Source organism: Microcaecilia unicolor, chromosome 7 (assembly GCF_901765095.1).
Source record: "Microcaecilia unicolor chromosome 7, aMicUni1.1, whole genome shotgun sequence".
Taxonomy (NCBI): domain Eukaryota; kingdom Metazoa; phylum Chordata; class Amphibia; order Gymnophiona; family Siphonopidae; genus Microcaecilia; species Microcaecilia unicolor.
The window spans coordinates 125,633,918-125,649,778 of NC_044037.1; the positions used below are offsets into that span (position 1 = coordinate 125,633,918).

The following is a 15,861-nucleotide window of genomic DNA, read 5'->3' on the forward strand; positions in this document are numbered from 1 at the left end:
CCATTTTATTGGACTAATACATTTAGCTTCCAGAGACCAAAATCTCCTTCCTCAGGTCAATACAGTATAGTGCTGTTACAGTATCCTATCCTGATCTGAGGAAGGGGGTTTTGTTCTCTGAAAGTTGTCAAAATATATTAAAATTAGTCCAATAAAAAGATTACCTTATTTACATGTTCTATTTATAAACATTTATTAACACAGCTAAAATACTATATCCTAAAGCAAAATAATAAAAATATATATTTACAGTTTGTTGTCTTTGGTGTCTGCTTTCCTCATCTTCTTTTCACCGTCTTCCTTCCATCCAGCATCTGTCTTCGCTCTCTCTCTGCCATCCAGTGTCTGCCCTCTCTAATGTCCCTTCCATCCACATCTGCCCTCTATTTCTGCCCCTTCCATCCACCATCTGCCCTCTCTCTCTCCTTTCCCTCTAGCATTTGCCCTCTATCTCTGCCCCCTTCCATCCACTGTCTGCTCTTTCACTCCCTTCTATCCACTGTCTGCCCTTTCTCTCTGCTCCTTCGATTCACCATTTGCCCTCTCTCTTTCCCCCTCCCATCCATTCAGGGTCTGCCCTCCCTCTCACTCCCCATTCCATCGAGGATCTATCCCCCCTCTCTCACTGCCCCCTCTTTTCGGCTCCCAGTTCCACCTGCGGCTGCCCCTAGTTCCAGATCCATTGATTCTCCCATCCACCCCTGCCCCAGGCATGACCCCATTCTCCCTCCTGCTCATTTTTCAGACCCCAGTCCCTTCTGCCCATCCGAGTCCCCCCCCACCTTCACCCCATCTGTCCCCCACCCTCACCCTGCCTCGTCTTCTCCCTGCCACCCGGTCTTTAAAAATAAATTGCCGATGCGATAGCGAGTGCAGCACCTCGTGTGCAAGTAAAAGAAGCGGATCCGATCATCTCATTGGGCCTTCCTTCACTGTCCCGCCCTAGAGGAAATAGGAAGTTGCGTCAGAGGAGGGCGGGACAGTGAGGGAAGGCCCAATGAGATGATCGGATCCGCTTCTTTTACTTGCACACGAGGTGCTGCGCTCGCTATCGCGTCGGCAATTTATTTTTAAAGGGCTGGGGGGGGGGGGGGTGCCAGGATGAAGAGCAGCGGCACCCCCCTTTCTGGTGACACCCGGGGTGGACCGCCCCCACCGTCCCGCCCTTGCTACGCCACTGGTCAGCAGCGCTTTCACTGACGCTGCTGCGACCAAAAGATTTAAAGGCCTCGGCGGCGCGGGGCGAGGGTAAGCACAGCAGCGGCGCCCTCCAGAGGTGGGCGCCCCCCTGCGCCGCTTACCTCGCTTACCGCATCGGCACAGCTTTGCCTCACCCAACGCATCTCAGCATGCACTGGGCAAGGCTGGGTGCCACCATTTTTGAGGTGGCGCTGCTGGAAGAGGAGGGAGTCTACCTCCCTCCACCAGCAAAGGGGGGGGAGGGACAGGGAAGAGGGCTTCTACTCCACCAAGTTGGTGGGGCTTGATTTCGCGGCTCACTAGGCCACCAGGGCTTTACTTGGGATGCTGGGGGGGGTGATAGGGTGGCTGAAGACCCATCGGATCTCCAGCCACCCTGAACTTGTGTTCAGGGGGGGGGGGGTCTGGGGGACCAGACCTCCAGCCCCTGTTTTGCTAGGTGGGGTCGGGGTTCCTGCTGCTGTGGCAGAGCTGCATTGGGGGGAAATGGGGGGGCCTTCTAGCATGCAAATGCATGCTGGACAGGACTCGCCATTCCTCCCCAATGGTCTACAAACCTTAACGCCAGCTCCGAGCTGGTGTAGGTTTTGCCACGGACAGCACACCAATGTTTGGCAAGCTGCTCACTGATCATTGGGGAGGAGTAGGTTTAGCATGCATTTGCATGCTACTTGTGCTAAGAGCCCTGTTTTGCATGCAGAGTTTCGAACGCGTTGTTTCATGCGCTTTGGAGCGCTGATCATGGGGCGGTAGGAAACGCAGGTGCTAATATGGTGCTAATAGCCTCTAGTGCCTGCGTTTGCTTATGATCGGCCCATGAGGGTTTAAGTTCTAATACCTTTGCCCTAGGTGAACAGTAGATGAGAGGTCACTAACCATGGTGTGTCTGATTTTTTTCTTGCAGTCTCTGGACAGTGCTGTTGTGGATAGCGGAATCTGTTCTACCTGGGGAGAGTTTGAGGCAGAGCAAGATCTGGTAAGAATGTCAGGTGTGTGTGCTTTATATAACTGAAAAACTTTAAGAAACAGAAATTTAAAAAAAAAAATCCTTCAGGAGACATGCTGCACAAGGATCAAGGCAGCAGAAGCTGCTCTGGTATATCCTATAAGTTTCCTGAACTGTAAACAGACAGCTTTCTACTTAGACAAATTTAAAATCATCCTGACCACGAGTGACTCTCTCCTCCTGATTTTGCCCCAGTAAAAATCACAGATGCCATCAGTAAGTGAAAGCTGGGGATTCTCCGAGGACAAGCAGGCTGCTTCTTTAGATTGCAAGCTCATTTGAGCAGGGACCGTCCTTCTTTGTTTATTTTGTACAGCGCTGCGTAACCCTGGTAGCGCTCTAGAAATGTTAAGTAGTAGTAGTAGTTGTTCTCACATATGGGTGATGTCCGACGGCAGCCCCAGGATCGGAATCTTCCTAGCAACAAAGCTTGCTAGAGCCCTTGCGCGCATGTGCACGCACGGCGCATGCGTGACCGTCTTCCCGCCCGTAGCGCGAACGTGCCTCTCTTTTTTTTATTCCATGGCTCAGTGCGGCTGTTCTGCGCCCCAGAGAGAGAGCCGTCACTCCGTTTTCGCGTTTTTCGCCGGTTTTTGTTGTTTGAGTGAGTCGCTCGTGTTTCTTTGTTCTTTAAAAAAAAAAAAAAAGTGTTAACTTATTCCTTTTATTTCTTAGTTTGTCCCCGTAAGTTTCCTTTCGTTGTCACGAGTGGCCATTTTGGCCACCCGTACGGGTTTTTCCCTTTTTTGTGCCCTTCTTTGGCACCATCGTGGATTTTGACTTCGCCGCTGCGATTTTTCCATCCATGACCTTGAACATCGCCAGTGGCTTCAAGAAGTGCATGCGGTGCAGCCGGGCAATCTCAGCCACTGATCCACACGCTTCGTGTCTTCAGTGTCTTGGGGCTGGTCATCGCCCCAACGCTTGTGCTCTGTGTGTTTGTCTAAAAAAGCGGATACAAGCGTCGAGATTGGCCCAGTGGGAGCGCCTGTGCCGAGCCGTGCCCGGTCCTTCGACGTCTACGTCGGTAGCGGTGCCGAGATCATCGGAGACAGTATTGATGTCGGCACCAGAGACTGCATCGACGTCAGGAGTGCAGGTAATGGCTGTCCAGAGACCTTCTCACGCTGGCAGCAGTGAGTCATCGAGTGGGTCTCCACCTGCCTCGAGGACTCCTGTGGTACAGGCCCCCAGGACCGACCTCTTTCGGACCCGGCCCCAAGGAGACGTGTGGATTCCACATCCTCGTCGGTACCGGGAGGTACCGGTGAAGTAGTTCATGCGAAGGCAGAGAAGCATCGTCATCAGTCACCTTCCCGTCACGGTACCGAGAGCTCCGGGACGCCGAAGGATTCGGCACCCATGAAGCGTCTACACTGGGAGGACTGCTCACCCTCCATACAAGAGGTGTCGATGCTCTCTTCTCCGGACAGCCTGGTACCGCCTCCGCGCCCCAGGCAGATTCTGATTTGGTCGCCTGTACCGACCCCACAGCCTTGCTCGACAGACTCTTTAGACGAGCGCCTCCGAGCCATCCTTCCAGGGATTCTGGAAGGGCTGCTGCGACCATCTGTTCCAGTACCGGTGGTGCTTGCGCCGTCGGTACCATTGAGAGATGTGGCGGTTGGTTCCCTGCCCGTGGTGCGGACTGCGATGCCGGTACCGCTTGCGGCATCGGCCTCGGCTGCCACCCAAGTTGACTCCCCGTCAACGTCGCTGAAGAGACCTTCTTTCGTCGTCTTCTCGGCATCGCCATCGAGGACATGGTTCCTCGGCATCGAGACGGGCCTGGCTTCGGACTGAAGTCAGAGAACTCGTGTCCGATACCGAAGGGGAGGCCTCGTGGGAAGCAGAGGAAGAGCCAAGATATTTCTCTGATGAGGAGTCTTGTGGTCTTCCTTCGCCAGAGAGAAAGCTTTCTCTCCCTGAGAGTCTGTCTTTCTCTTCCTTTCTCTGGGACAATGTCTACGTCCATTCCCTTCCCTGTGGTTACTGAGGATGAGCCCAGGGCCGAGATGTTTGAGGTCCTGGACTATCCTTCACCACCTAAGGAATCGTCCACTGTTCCTCTGCATAATGTCCTGAAACAGACATTGCTGATGAACTGGGCGAAGCCATTATCTAATCCCTCCATTCCCAAGAAGATTGAATCCCAGTATAGGATCCACGGGGACCCAGAGTTGATGAAGACCCAGTTGCCTCATGAGTCTGGCGTTGTGGATTCTGCTCTCAAGAGAGCCAAGAGTTCTCGGGATTACGCCTCGGCGCCCCCAGGGCGGGAGTCTAGAACTCTGGACTCTTTTGGGAGGAAGGCCTATCATTCTGCTATGCTCGTGTCCAAGATTCAGTCGTACCAGCTCTACACGAGCATCCACTTGCGGAACAATGTGCGGCAGCTGGCGGACTTGGTCGGTAAGCTCCCACTGGAGCAGGCCAAGCCTTTTCAGGAGGTGGTCAGGCAGCTGAAGGCTTGTCAAATTCCTGTCCAGGGGTGCTTACGACACTTTTGATGTTGCGTCCAGGGCCGCTGCTCAAGGGATAGTGATGCGCAGACTCTCATGGCTGCGTGCCTCTGACCTGGAAAATCGAGTCCAGCAGCGGATTGCGAATGCTCCTTGCCGGGGGGGGGGGGGGGGGGGGCTAATATTTTTGGTGAGAAGGTCGAACAGGTGCTCGAGCAGCTCCACCAGTGGGACACCGCCTTCGACAAACTCTCCCACCGGGCGCCTTCAGCATCTACCTCATCAGGTAGATGTTTTTATGGGGGAAGGAGGAATGCTCCCTATGCTTCTAATAGGCGTAGGTACAATCCACCTTCCCGACAGCCTGCCCAGGCTAAGCCCCAGCGCGCTCGTTCACGTCAACAGTGTGCGCCTCAACAGGCCCCTGCAGCTCCCCATCAAAAGCAAGGGACGGGCTTTTGACTGGCTCCAGGCGAGCATAGCCGCTATAAAAGTGTCCATGCCGGACGATCTACCAGTCGGGGGGAGGTTAAAATTTTTTCACCAGAGGTGGGTTCTTCAAATAGTCCGGCTAGGATACTCCCTGAATTTGATATCAACACCTCCAAATTGTCCACCGGGAGCTCAGTCCTTCAGCTTCCTGTACAGGCAGGTACTTGCAGAGGAACTCTCCGTCCTTCTCAGCGCCAATGCGGTCAAGCCTGTGCCACCGGGGCAGGAAGGGCTGGGATTCTATTCCAGGTACTTTCTTGTGCAAAAGAAAATGGGGGATGCGTCCCATCCTAGACCTAAGGGCCCTGAACAAATATCTGGTCCGAGAAAAGTTCAGGATGCTTTCCCTGGGCACCCTTCTTCCCATGATACAGGAAAACGATTGGCTATGCTCTCTGGACTTGAAGGATGCTTATACTCGCATCCTGATACTACCAGCTCACAGGCAGTATCTTTGATTCCGTCTGGGGACATGGCATTTTCAGTATTGTGTACTACCTTTTGGTCTTGCCTCTGCGCCCAGGGTGTTTACAAAATGCCTGGCGGTTGTAGTGGCGTCGCTGCTCAGATTGGGAGTGCATGTGCTCCCATATCGACGATTGGCTGGTGGTGAACACCTCGCAGGCAGAAGCTCTACAGTCTATGCAGATGACTATTCAGCTCCTGGAGCTACTGGGGTTTGTGATAAATTATCCAAAGTCTCACCTTCTCCCAGTTCAAAGACTAGAATTCATAGGAGCTCTGCTGGACTCCCAGACAGCTCATGCCTACCTCCCCAAGGCGAGAGCAGACAACCTTCTGTCTCTTGTTTCCTGGGTCCGAGCGTCTCAGCAGATCACAGCTCGGCAGATGTTGAGATTGCTCGGCCACATGGCCTCCACAGTCCATGTGACTCCCATGGCCCGTCTTCACACGAGATCAGCTCAATGGATCCTAGCTTCCCAGTGGTTTCAGGCTGCCGGGGATCTAGAGGACATGATCCAGCTGTCCACGGGGTTTCTACAATCCGTACATTGGTGGACAATTCGATCCAATTTGACCTTGGGACATCCTTTTCAAATTCCTCAGCCACAAAAAGTACTGACAACGGATGCGTCTCTCGGGTGGGCAGCCCATGTCGATGGGCTTCACACTCAAGGACGTTGGTCCTTCCAGGAAACCGGTTTTCAGATCAATCTCCTGGAGTTGCGAGCGGTCTGGAACGCTCTAAAGGCTTTCAGAGATCGGCTGTCCAATGAAATTATTCAAATTCAGACAGACAATCAGGTTGCCATGTATTACATCAACAAGCAGGGGGGCACCGGATCTCACCCCCTGTGTCAGGAATCCATCCAGATGTGGCTATGGGCTCGCCGTCACGGCATGTTTCTCCAAGCTACTTATCTGGCAGGCGTAAACAACAGTCTGGCCAACAGGTTGAGCAGGATAATGCAACCTCACGAGTGGTCTCTCAACTCGAGAGTGGTAAGTCAGATCTTCCAAGCGTGGGGCACCCCCTTGGTCGATCTCTTTGCTACTCAGACCAATCACAAGGTACCTCAGTTCTGTTCCAGACTTCAGGCCCACGACAGACTAGCGTCAGATGCCTTTCTCCTTTATTGGGGGAAGGGCCTCCTGTATGCGTATCCTCCCATACCCTTGGTGGGGAAGACTTTGCTGAAACTCAAGCAGGATCATGGGACCATGATTCTGATCGTGCCCTTCTGGCCCCGTCAGATCTGGTTCCCTCTTCTTCTGGAGTTGTCCTCCGAAGAACCGTGGAGATTGGAGTGTTTTCCAACCCTCATCACTCAGAACGAGGGGGCGCTTCTGCATCCCAACCTCCGGTCCCTGGTCCTCACGGCCTAGATGTTGAGAGCGTAGACTTTGCCTCCTTTGGTCTGTCGGAGGGTGTCTCCCGAGTCCTGCTTGCTTCCAGGAAAGATTCCACTAAAAGGAGTTACTCTTTTAAATGGAGGAGGTTTGTCGTCTGGTGTGACAGGCCCTAGACCCTCGCTCTTGTCCTACACAGACCCTGCTTGAATACCTTCTGCACTTGTCTGGTCTTAAGACCAACTCTGTAAGAGTTCATCTTAGTGCAATTAGTGCTTATCATTACCGTGTAGAAGGTAAGCCTATCTCTGGACAGCCTTTAGTTGTTCGCTTCATGAGAGGTTTGCTTTTGTCAAAGCCCCCTGTCAAATCTCCACCAGTGTCATGGGATCTCAATGTTGTCCTCACCCAGCTGATGAAACCTCCTTTTGAGCCACTGAATTCCTGCCATCTGAAGTACTTGACCTGGAAGCTCATTTTCTTGGTGGCTGTTACTTCAGCTCGTAGAGTCAGTGAGCTTCAAGCCTTGGTAGCCCATGCTCCATATACTAAATTTTATCATAACAGAGTAGTCCTCCGCACTCACACTACAGAGTTCCATCTGATCCATTCAATTGTCTTGCCAACATTCTTTCCCCGTCCTCATACCCGCCCTGTTGAACGTCAATTGCACACATTGGTCTGCAAGCGAGCATTGGCCTTCTATCTGGAGCGGACAAGCCCATTCACACAGTCCGCCCAAATGTTTGTTTCTTTTGATCCCAACAGAAGGGGAGTAGCTGTTGGGAAACGCACCATTTCAAATTGGCTAGCAGATTGCATATCTTTCACTTACGCCCAGGCTGGGCTGACTCTTGAGGGTCAAGTCACGGCTCATAGCGTTTGAGCCATGGCAGCGTCAGTGGCCCACTTGAAGTCAGCCACTATTGAAGAGATTTGCAAGGTTGCGACGTGGTCATCTGTCCACACATTCGCATCTCATTACTGCCTTCAGCAGGATACCCGACGCAACAGTCGGTTTGGGCAGTTGGTGCTGCAGAATCTGTTTGGGATCTAGACTCCAACTCCACCCCCATAGGCCCATTTTTGTTCTGTTCCAGGCTGCACTCTCAGATGTTATTTTTCAGGTCAATCTATGTTATGTCCTCGCCGTTGCGAGGCCCAATTGACCCTGTTTGTTGTTTTGAGTGAGCCTGGGGGCTAGGGATACCCATCAGTGAGAACAAACAGCCTGCTTGTCCTCGGAGAAAGCGAAGTTACTTACCTGTAGCAGGTATTCTCCGAGGACAGCAGGCTGATTGTTTTCACTAACCCGCTCACCTCCCCTTTGCAGTTGAGTTGTGTCTTTGCTTGTAATTTGACTGAGGCACGTTCGCACTACAGGCGGGAAGACGGTCGCGCATGCACGGTGCGCGCGAGGGCTCTAGCAAGCTTTGTTGCTAGGAAGATTCCGATCCAGGGGCTGCCGTCGGACGTCACCCATATGTGAGAACAATCAGCCTGCTGTCCTCGGAGAATACCTGCTACAGGTAAGTAACTTTGCTTTCCCTGCAGGCGCCGTCAGAGGGGCTAGAGGAGGGGGAGTTGCCGTCAGGGGAAGGTGATGATCCACAGTGGTATGGCTGTTCCGTAGGGACGTACTCCCCTCTCTCATTGTGCAGGCTCTGGAAGTTTTAAATCTTTCTTCTCCAGATGCGGTGTCTTCGGCAAGTGCTGCCACTTCCATTATGATGGGGGACCAAGGGCCCCTCTAGAGCTTTTCATATTCATGTGGCTATGAAGGTGTTGATTGCGGCGCAGTGGGACACACCCGACGCTGGCCTCAGGGTGGCTCGGGCAATGGTGAGACTTTATCCCATGTGTTCAGAGGATGTGGACTCCTTAAAGATGCCAGCTGTGGACTTTTTAATTACGACAGTTACAAAAAAGACCATGTTGCCAGTGGAGGAAGGCACGGCCCTTCGGGACCCCCAGGACCGGAAGCTGGAGTCCTCCCTTAAATCGGCTTTTGAAGTAGCATCCTTATGCCTTCAGGCCTCTGTTTGCGGGTCATATGCAGCAAGAGCTTGTCTCTCTTGGGTTCAGAAGGCTTCTTCTGCACAAGAACTGTTTGAATACCTGCCGGCCTTAGGAATCAGGGTTAGCCTACCTGGCAGACTTGCTTTATGATGTACTTTGTGCCTCAGCCAAGGAGGTTTCTTTGGTGGTTACCGCCCGTCGTTGGGTTTGGTTGAGGCACTGGGCGGCGGATGTCGCTTCCAAGTCCCGCTTGGCTCGGTTGCCCTTTAGAGGGCAGCTCCTCTTTGGTGAGGATCTTGCAACAATCGTGAAAGAGCTCAGGGACTCTTCAGAGTCAGCGACTGCCAGAGGATAAGAAGGTGAATTTTTGCTTGGTCCACCCCCGCTTTCGGGAGGCTAAGCATTACAGGCCAGGGCGGTCTGGTTCTTTTCAGATGCTTCGCTTCCAGCAGCGGCAGCAGCCCTTTCATGGGGACCGCAGCCCCACCACCTTTAACTCACGAGGGCAGCAGAGTAACAGAGGCACGCAATGATGGGGCCCTGGCCTATCTCCTTCCTCCTATCTGGGGGCACCTGTCCCATTTTTGGGAGGAGTGGGCCAGGGTAACTTCAGACAATTGGGTGCTGGAAGTTATCCAGGACGGTTACAAGCTCTAATTTGCCCGTCCCTTGACAGATTTTTTTCTTGGAGTCCCCATACAAGGCCATAGCCAAGTGGGCAGCAATCCGGGAGACGCTGTTGGAGCTTTTACACCTGGAAGCAGTACGGCCAGGGCCGTTACTCCATTTACTTTGTGGTGCCCAAGAAGGGTGGCGCGTACCGCCCTGTCCTCGACCTCAAGGCGGTAAACAGGGCCCTCAGGGTCCATCATTTTCGAATGGAGACCTTGCGCTCTGTTATGGCAGCAGTGCAGCCAGGAGAGTATTTGACCGCCCTTGACCTCAAGGAGGCATATTAGCATATTCCCATTTGGCCGCTGCATCAGCGTTTCCTCAGCTTCGAGTCAACTTTCTTCCCTTTTACAGGACCCGGTGCCCAGAGCTTGGGACTATGTTCAGGTTCTGGGGTCCATGGCAGGGACGTTGGATGTGGTGCCGTGGGCCAGGGGCCATATGCGACCCCTGCAGTGGTCACTTCTCAGCCGGTGGTCACCCCAGTCCGAGGATTATGTGATCCGAATTCCTTGGGCACCACGCGCCCTGTTTGGCATGAGCTGGTGGCTGCTAGCACGGAATCTGCAGAGGGGAGTGCCTCTCGTGACTCCGGTCACTAGCCTGTCAGGCTGGGAGGGGGGGGGGGCACATTGTCTCTATTGGATGGCTCAGGGGATCTGGTCCCAGACAGAAGCGGCTTGGATGATCAATCTTTTGGAATTTTTGGCGATTTGTCTGGCTCTACAGGCGTTTGGGATGATTCTGCAGCGGCAGTCAGAGTCCTATCCAACAATGCTACGGTGGTAGCCTACGTCAACAGATGGGAGGGTGGCACCAAGAGCGCTCAGCTCGCGAAGGAGGCCTCGCTTCTAAGTGTATGGGCGGAGCGTCATCTGTTCCTCCTCCTGTCGGCAGCGCACATTGCGGGAGTTCTGAATGTTCAGGCGGACTTCCTCAGCCGGAATCAACTGGATCTGGGGGAGTGGGAGCTTTCCCAACAAGCATTCCGGCAGATCACGGCACTCTGGAGGATTCCAGCGTTCGATCTGATGGCACGTTTCTCAAATTCCAAGGCCTCCCGCTTCAGCAGGGGCAGGGGATTCGGGTCTGAAGGCATAGATGCTCTCCTTCAGCCGTGGCCGGAGGTTCTCCTGTGCGCGTTCCCTCCGTGGCCAATGATAGGCTGGGTGGTCGGGCGGATAGCACGACACTCGGGTCTGGTGATCCTTGTGGCTCCGGACAGGCCCAGGTGGCCCTGGTACGCGGATCTTGTCCGTTTAGTGATCGACAAACCATTGCACTTGTCGGTCTACCCCGATCTTCTGTGCCAGGGTCCGGTAGTCATGGAGAATCCCACTCGCTTTGGGTTTACGGCATGGCTCTTGAAAGGGCGCACGCCTCAGACTGAAGGGCTATTCCGAGAAAGTCATAGTTACGATGCTGCAGACCCGGAAACGCTCTACGTCTTCGGTCTATGAGCGTGGCTGGCATACCTTTGTCTCGTGGTGTACTTCATCAGGAATTGCGGTGGAGACGGCTACGGTACTATCGATCCTAGCTTCTTTGAAGGACGGACTGGATAAAGCTTATTCCTTGAGCTCCTTGAAAGTGCAAGTGGCAGCCTTGGCATGTTTTAGGGGCCGCTTATATGGTCATTCCCTCGCATCGCATCCGGATGTGGTGCGATTTCTTCGGGGGGGGGGGGGGTTAACCACGTTCGTCCTCCACGGTTTCCAGTTCTTCTGGAGTGGAGCCTTAATTTGGTACTGCGGGTGATGCAGCGTCCTCTGTTCGAACTTTTGTCTAAGACATCCTTGGAGGACCTTACGCTGAAGGCTGTATTTCTGGTGGCCTCGGCGAGGCGGGTGTCAGAGCTTCAAGCTTTATCCTACAGGGACCTCTTTCTCCGTTTCACTGAGGCTGGGGTCTGCATTAGTACAGTTCCATCATTTGTGCCTAAAGTGGTGTCTCGCTTTCATTTGAATCAGTCGTTGATGTTACCAGCCGTTCGGAAGGCAGATTACTCGGGCACCTTCTGGGCTCTGCGCTGTTTTTGGATGTGAGTCACGTTCTTATCCGATATTTGGAGGCCACAAACTCCTTCCATCGTTCAGACCACTTTGTGCTGTTTGCAGGCCGTAATAAAGGAAACATGGCCTCGAAGACCATGGTGGCACGATGGCTGCGGGAAGCGATTGTTTCCGCCTATTTAGTTCTGGGAAAGGTGGCTCCTCTTCAGGTGCGGGCCCATTTTACGAGGGCCTAAGCCACGTCCTTCGCAGTGTGTCATTTAGTGCCGTTGGAAGAGATTTGCAGAGCGGCAACTTGGGCTTCGGTGTATACCTTTGCAAGGCATTACCATTTGGATGTGGCTGCGCGCCAGGCAGTGGCGTAGCTAGGGGGGGGGGGCACAGAGCGAGCGGTCACTCCCCCAACCAGACTTTTAGAAAAAAAAACTGTGCCTATGTGCCTCCGCCACATGCCAATATCTTTCTCTGCCTCTGTCCTCTCCCCTCCCGCGTGAGCTTCTCCTGTCTCTTCTGCCCACTCTCTCCCATCTGCGTGGCCGTTTTTACAGCCCTGAAGCGTTCTCCCTCTGGCACCGGCGATTCAGATAGCCAGCCTTCTGCCAGCATTGGGGCCTATCCTCAGGCATGTCCCGCCTACTGTAATGCAATGTCCTGTTTTCCACAGAGGTGGGACGCGCCTGAGGAGGGGCCCCGATGCTGGCAGAAGGCTGACTATCTGAATCGTCGGTGCTGGAGGGAGAACAATTCAGGGCACTGAAAATGACCATATGGACTGTAGAGAGGCTGCGGGCAAAACGCGAAAGATGTAAGACTTGGTGGGGGGGGCGTGGAGAAGGGAAAAAAGAGCTGCCCAAGGAGGTTTTAATAGACAGGAGTGGAAGTGAGCCTATCTAGTCCATTGTAAGCAAAGAAGCTGGTTTGGTAAATCTATTTCCACTCCCCTGCATAGCAGTCATTGCCGTTCACTCGAAACGAAGAAAGCAAACTTATGAGCTGCTGCCTTCACCTTGTCATTTTTTGTTGGTCCATCTGTAACAAATCTAAAGCTGTTTCAGTTGGATAGGCAGTGCCTTAAAAGCAGGAGGAGCAAAGAAATAACAATTGAATAGCACTAAAACAACCTCAAAAAATATTGTAGCCGGTAGAAACCGCAATTATAAACTCTATAGGTTGAGCTCATTTTTCTTTGCTGTTCTTGTTCTATTCAATACATATGTCCAGATTTCAGTGAGGCTATCCTGTTTCCTGATGGGTTCATCTTAACTGTTGTAATCTGCCTTGGGAAGCCTGGTGTTTTAAAGGTGATAGAATATATTGAAATTGGGGGGGGGGGGGGGGGGGTGTCATTTAGCAGAATGGCTGCTTGAAGAAGAAGCTTCCGCTCCCTTTTGGCTAAATTAAGTTAATTTCCCAACAAATCAGACCATCTGAGGTGCAATCGGGAAGGCGCTGACCAGATTAACTGGAAAATTAGTTTTTCTACCTTTGGCGATGAACCGACAAGCAGACCTGTCCCAATACGGGTTTTCAGGCGCCACCACAAACCACGTGGTAAGCCCAACGCCAGAGGCTCCGCACCTAACTCAGCGCTAGGGTGGATCATCCCCGAGAGATCTGTTTGAACCCAACACTGAACCCGAACACCCGGCAACAGCGCCCTTCTCTGAATTTAAAAACTGGCTTCAGGAAATTAGGGTGGACCTCAAGGCAGTCCTCTCTGACCTGGCGACCCTAGGAGCTGATCTGCGGGGCGAGATCCGGGAACTGGGTACGCGGATAGAAGAAATGGAAAGCCGGATAGATGATCACTCGGAGGAGATGAATTCGATCGATCAGCGGCTTATTGAGACGCAGGCGGGCTTTCGGCAGCTTACCGACAAGATCGAAGATCTTGAGAACCGCAGCCGCGGGCGCAATTTGCGCTTCAGGGGGCTGCCTGAAACACCAACTTATCAAGACTGTGAATCAGGAGTACAGCAAATTGCTAGCTTGCTTTTGACTGAGGCAGGAACAGCTATTGACCCTATGGCGATTCTCCTGGAGCACTCCCACAGAGCCCTTGGGCCCGCAAGAGGGAATCTTTCTAAGGACATAATCTCCTGCTTTCAAGATTTTAAGTGTAAGGAGCAAGTGGTGCAAGCAGCCAGGAAGGCTCATAATTTCAAATGGGACTCTTATAATATCGAGATCTATCAAGATCTGGCTTCAGCCACCTTGAAGCGAAGAGCTGAACTGAAATCAGTTACTTTAAAACTCCGTGAAATGGGTATCAAATATCATTGGCGACATCCATTTGCTCTGGTTTTCTATAAAGATGGCTGCATGCACCAGATTAAATCTGTAGAAGAAGCTCGGGGGGCTTTACCTGAGTGGAATCAAAAGGAGTCTTCAGCAGTTCCAGAGCGGCCTCCTTGCCTGCGCGTCCACAGTGGCAGCGAGTGGGAAAAGGACAGAAACGTTTGCAACGCCAAAAATCAGATGGACAGCTTACATGATCAGGCTAACTATGATTTATGCTCAGTCAAGCTTACAAGTTTGTTTGCTATTGTTATGTATACGTGTGATTGGATCTGAGTTACGTGACTTGTTTAAGAGTTGGGAATAATATGCATTCATTTATGTATGATCTGTTATAAGAACATAAGGGAGCAAGGAGAGTGCCTCACTTTCTCTACTTGATACCTCTCTGTTATTGTGTTAGGGAGGATCTTGTTGTGTGAGTGGCTGGGGGGAGGGAGGGGAGGGGGAAAAAGAATGTTATAGGATGTGTGAATGTTCAATATAAGTCTAGTATCTTGATGGGGGGAAGGATCTGGAAGGAGGGGACTGGCCATGCTAGAGACAATGGGTCTCAGGTTAATTGTATTTCTCTAGATCTGTATACAGATGTCTGACGTTTCTTTAGTACTTACGTTAGGGGCCTCAATATTCCTATGAAGCGCCAGCTGCTATATCGGGAGCTAATGCGATTGAAGGTAGATATTGCGTTAATTCAAGAAACAACATTTAAAGCCAATTCATGAGCCACTTTGCAGACATCACAAATATCCCTATCAGTACTTTGCCTCTAACAAAGATGGCACTAAAACTAGAGGGGTTCTTGCTTTTATCTTAACCTAGACATGGATAGTTGTTTTCACCTATGAGCTCCAGGGTTACTTTTTGCTGTAAAGTATTATCTGTTGTTTTGTTGTGAACTCTTGTTTATCTTTGTATTGAAAACTAATAAAAAGAAATTTAAACTAAAAGTATGCTTTACTGAATGTGTGTGGGCCTAACTGATCACAGAGATTTTTTTCACCAACTAGATTAGATATTGCTACAGCATAAAGTAGGCTTTTTGCTGATTGGGGAAGACTTTAACTTAACTCTTAACCCCTCTCTAGATAACTCCACCAAAAAGGTGCTCTATGCACAACGGGACCGCGAACTGTTTCATGCGTTCCTGGCACGATGGCAGCTTTCAGATTTTTGGCGACAGACCAATCCAGTTGCTCGGGAATATACTTGCTATTCGGAAGTGCATCAATCTTTTTCATGTATCGACCTCTGGTTGGGGGATGTGGAGCTTGCTCACGTAATTCTGGAACATCAGATTGCTTGCCGCACGTGGTCAGACCATAGTCCTGTAGTACTTAAGCTGAGTCTTCTGACGGTACGGGGAGATAGACCTGAATGGCGCCTCGATGACTCTATCCTATCAGAAATGTCATATGCTTTTCAGTTGGAAAACCACATCAAGGAGTATATTCAATTTAATGATAACGGGGAGGTCTTGTTAGTTGTTTTATGGGATGGGTTAAAAGCAGTGCAGCATGGCCACTTTATAGTCTTGAAGGCCCATGTACAAAGGAAACGTTGGAAGACAGAGGATACGTTAAAAAAAAAAATTACTAGAAGTAGAGAGATCATTGCATCAACGGGCCCCGCAACATTCATCGGTACTGATAGAGTGGTTGCGTAAACTGCGCCATGAACTGCATGAGTTGCAGTTAGCTGACATTGCAGAACAACTACAATGAGTTCAGCAGAGCCACTTTGAATTTGGCAACAAATCTAGTAAGCTCTTAGCTCATAAGCTTAAAAAACAGGCTTGTGACCTGGGTTGGCCACAGTTGGAAACAGGATAATGGGCTAGATGGACCATTGGTCTGACCCAGTATTGCTACTCTTATGTTATATAGAT

The 15,861-nt window shown here is 51.6% G+C and overlaps 1 protein-coding gene across 3 annotated transcripts in view; it reads left to right on the forward strand.

Moving 5' to 3' along the window:
• Window positions 1-15,861, forward strand: part of PATL2 (PAT1 homolog 2) — a 221,562-nt gene that overhangs the window by 46,350 nt on the left and 159,351 nt on the right. For all 3 annotated transcript variants that reach the window (XM_030209546.1, XM_030209547.1, XM_030209548.1), the window contains exon 4: window positions 2,105-2,176. In XM_030209546.1, the coding sequence (XP_030065406.1) occupies window positions 2,105-2,176 (72 nt within the window). The remainder of the gene's footprint in view (window positions 1-2,104; window positions 2,177-15,861) is intronic.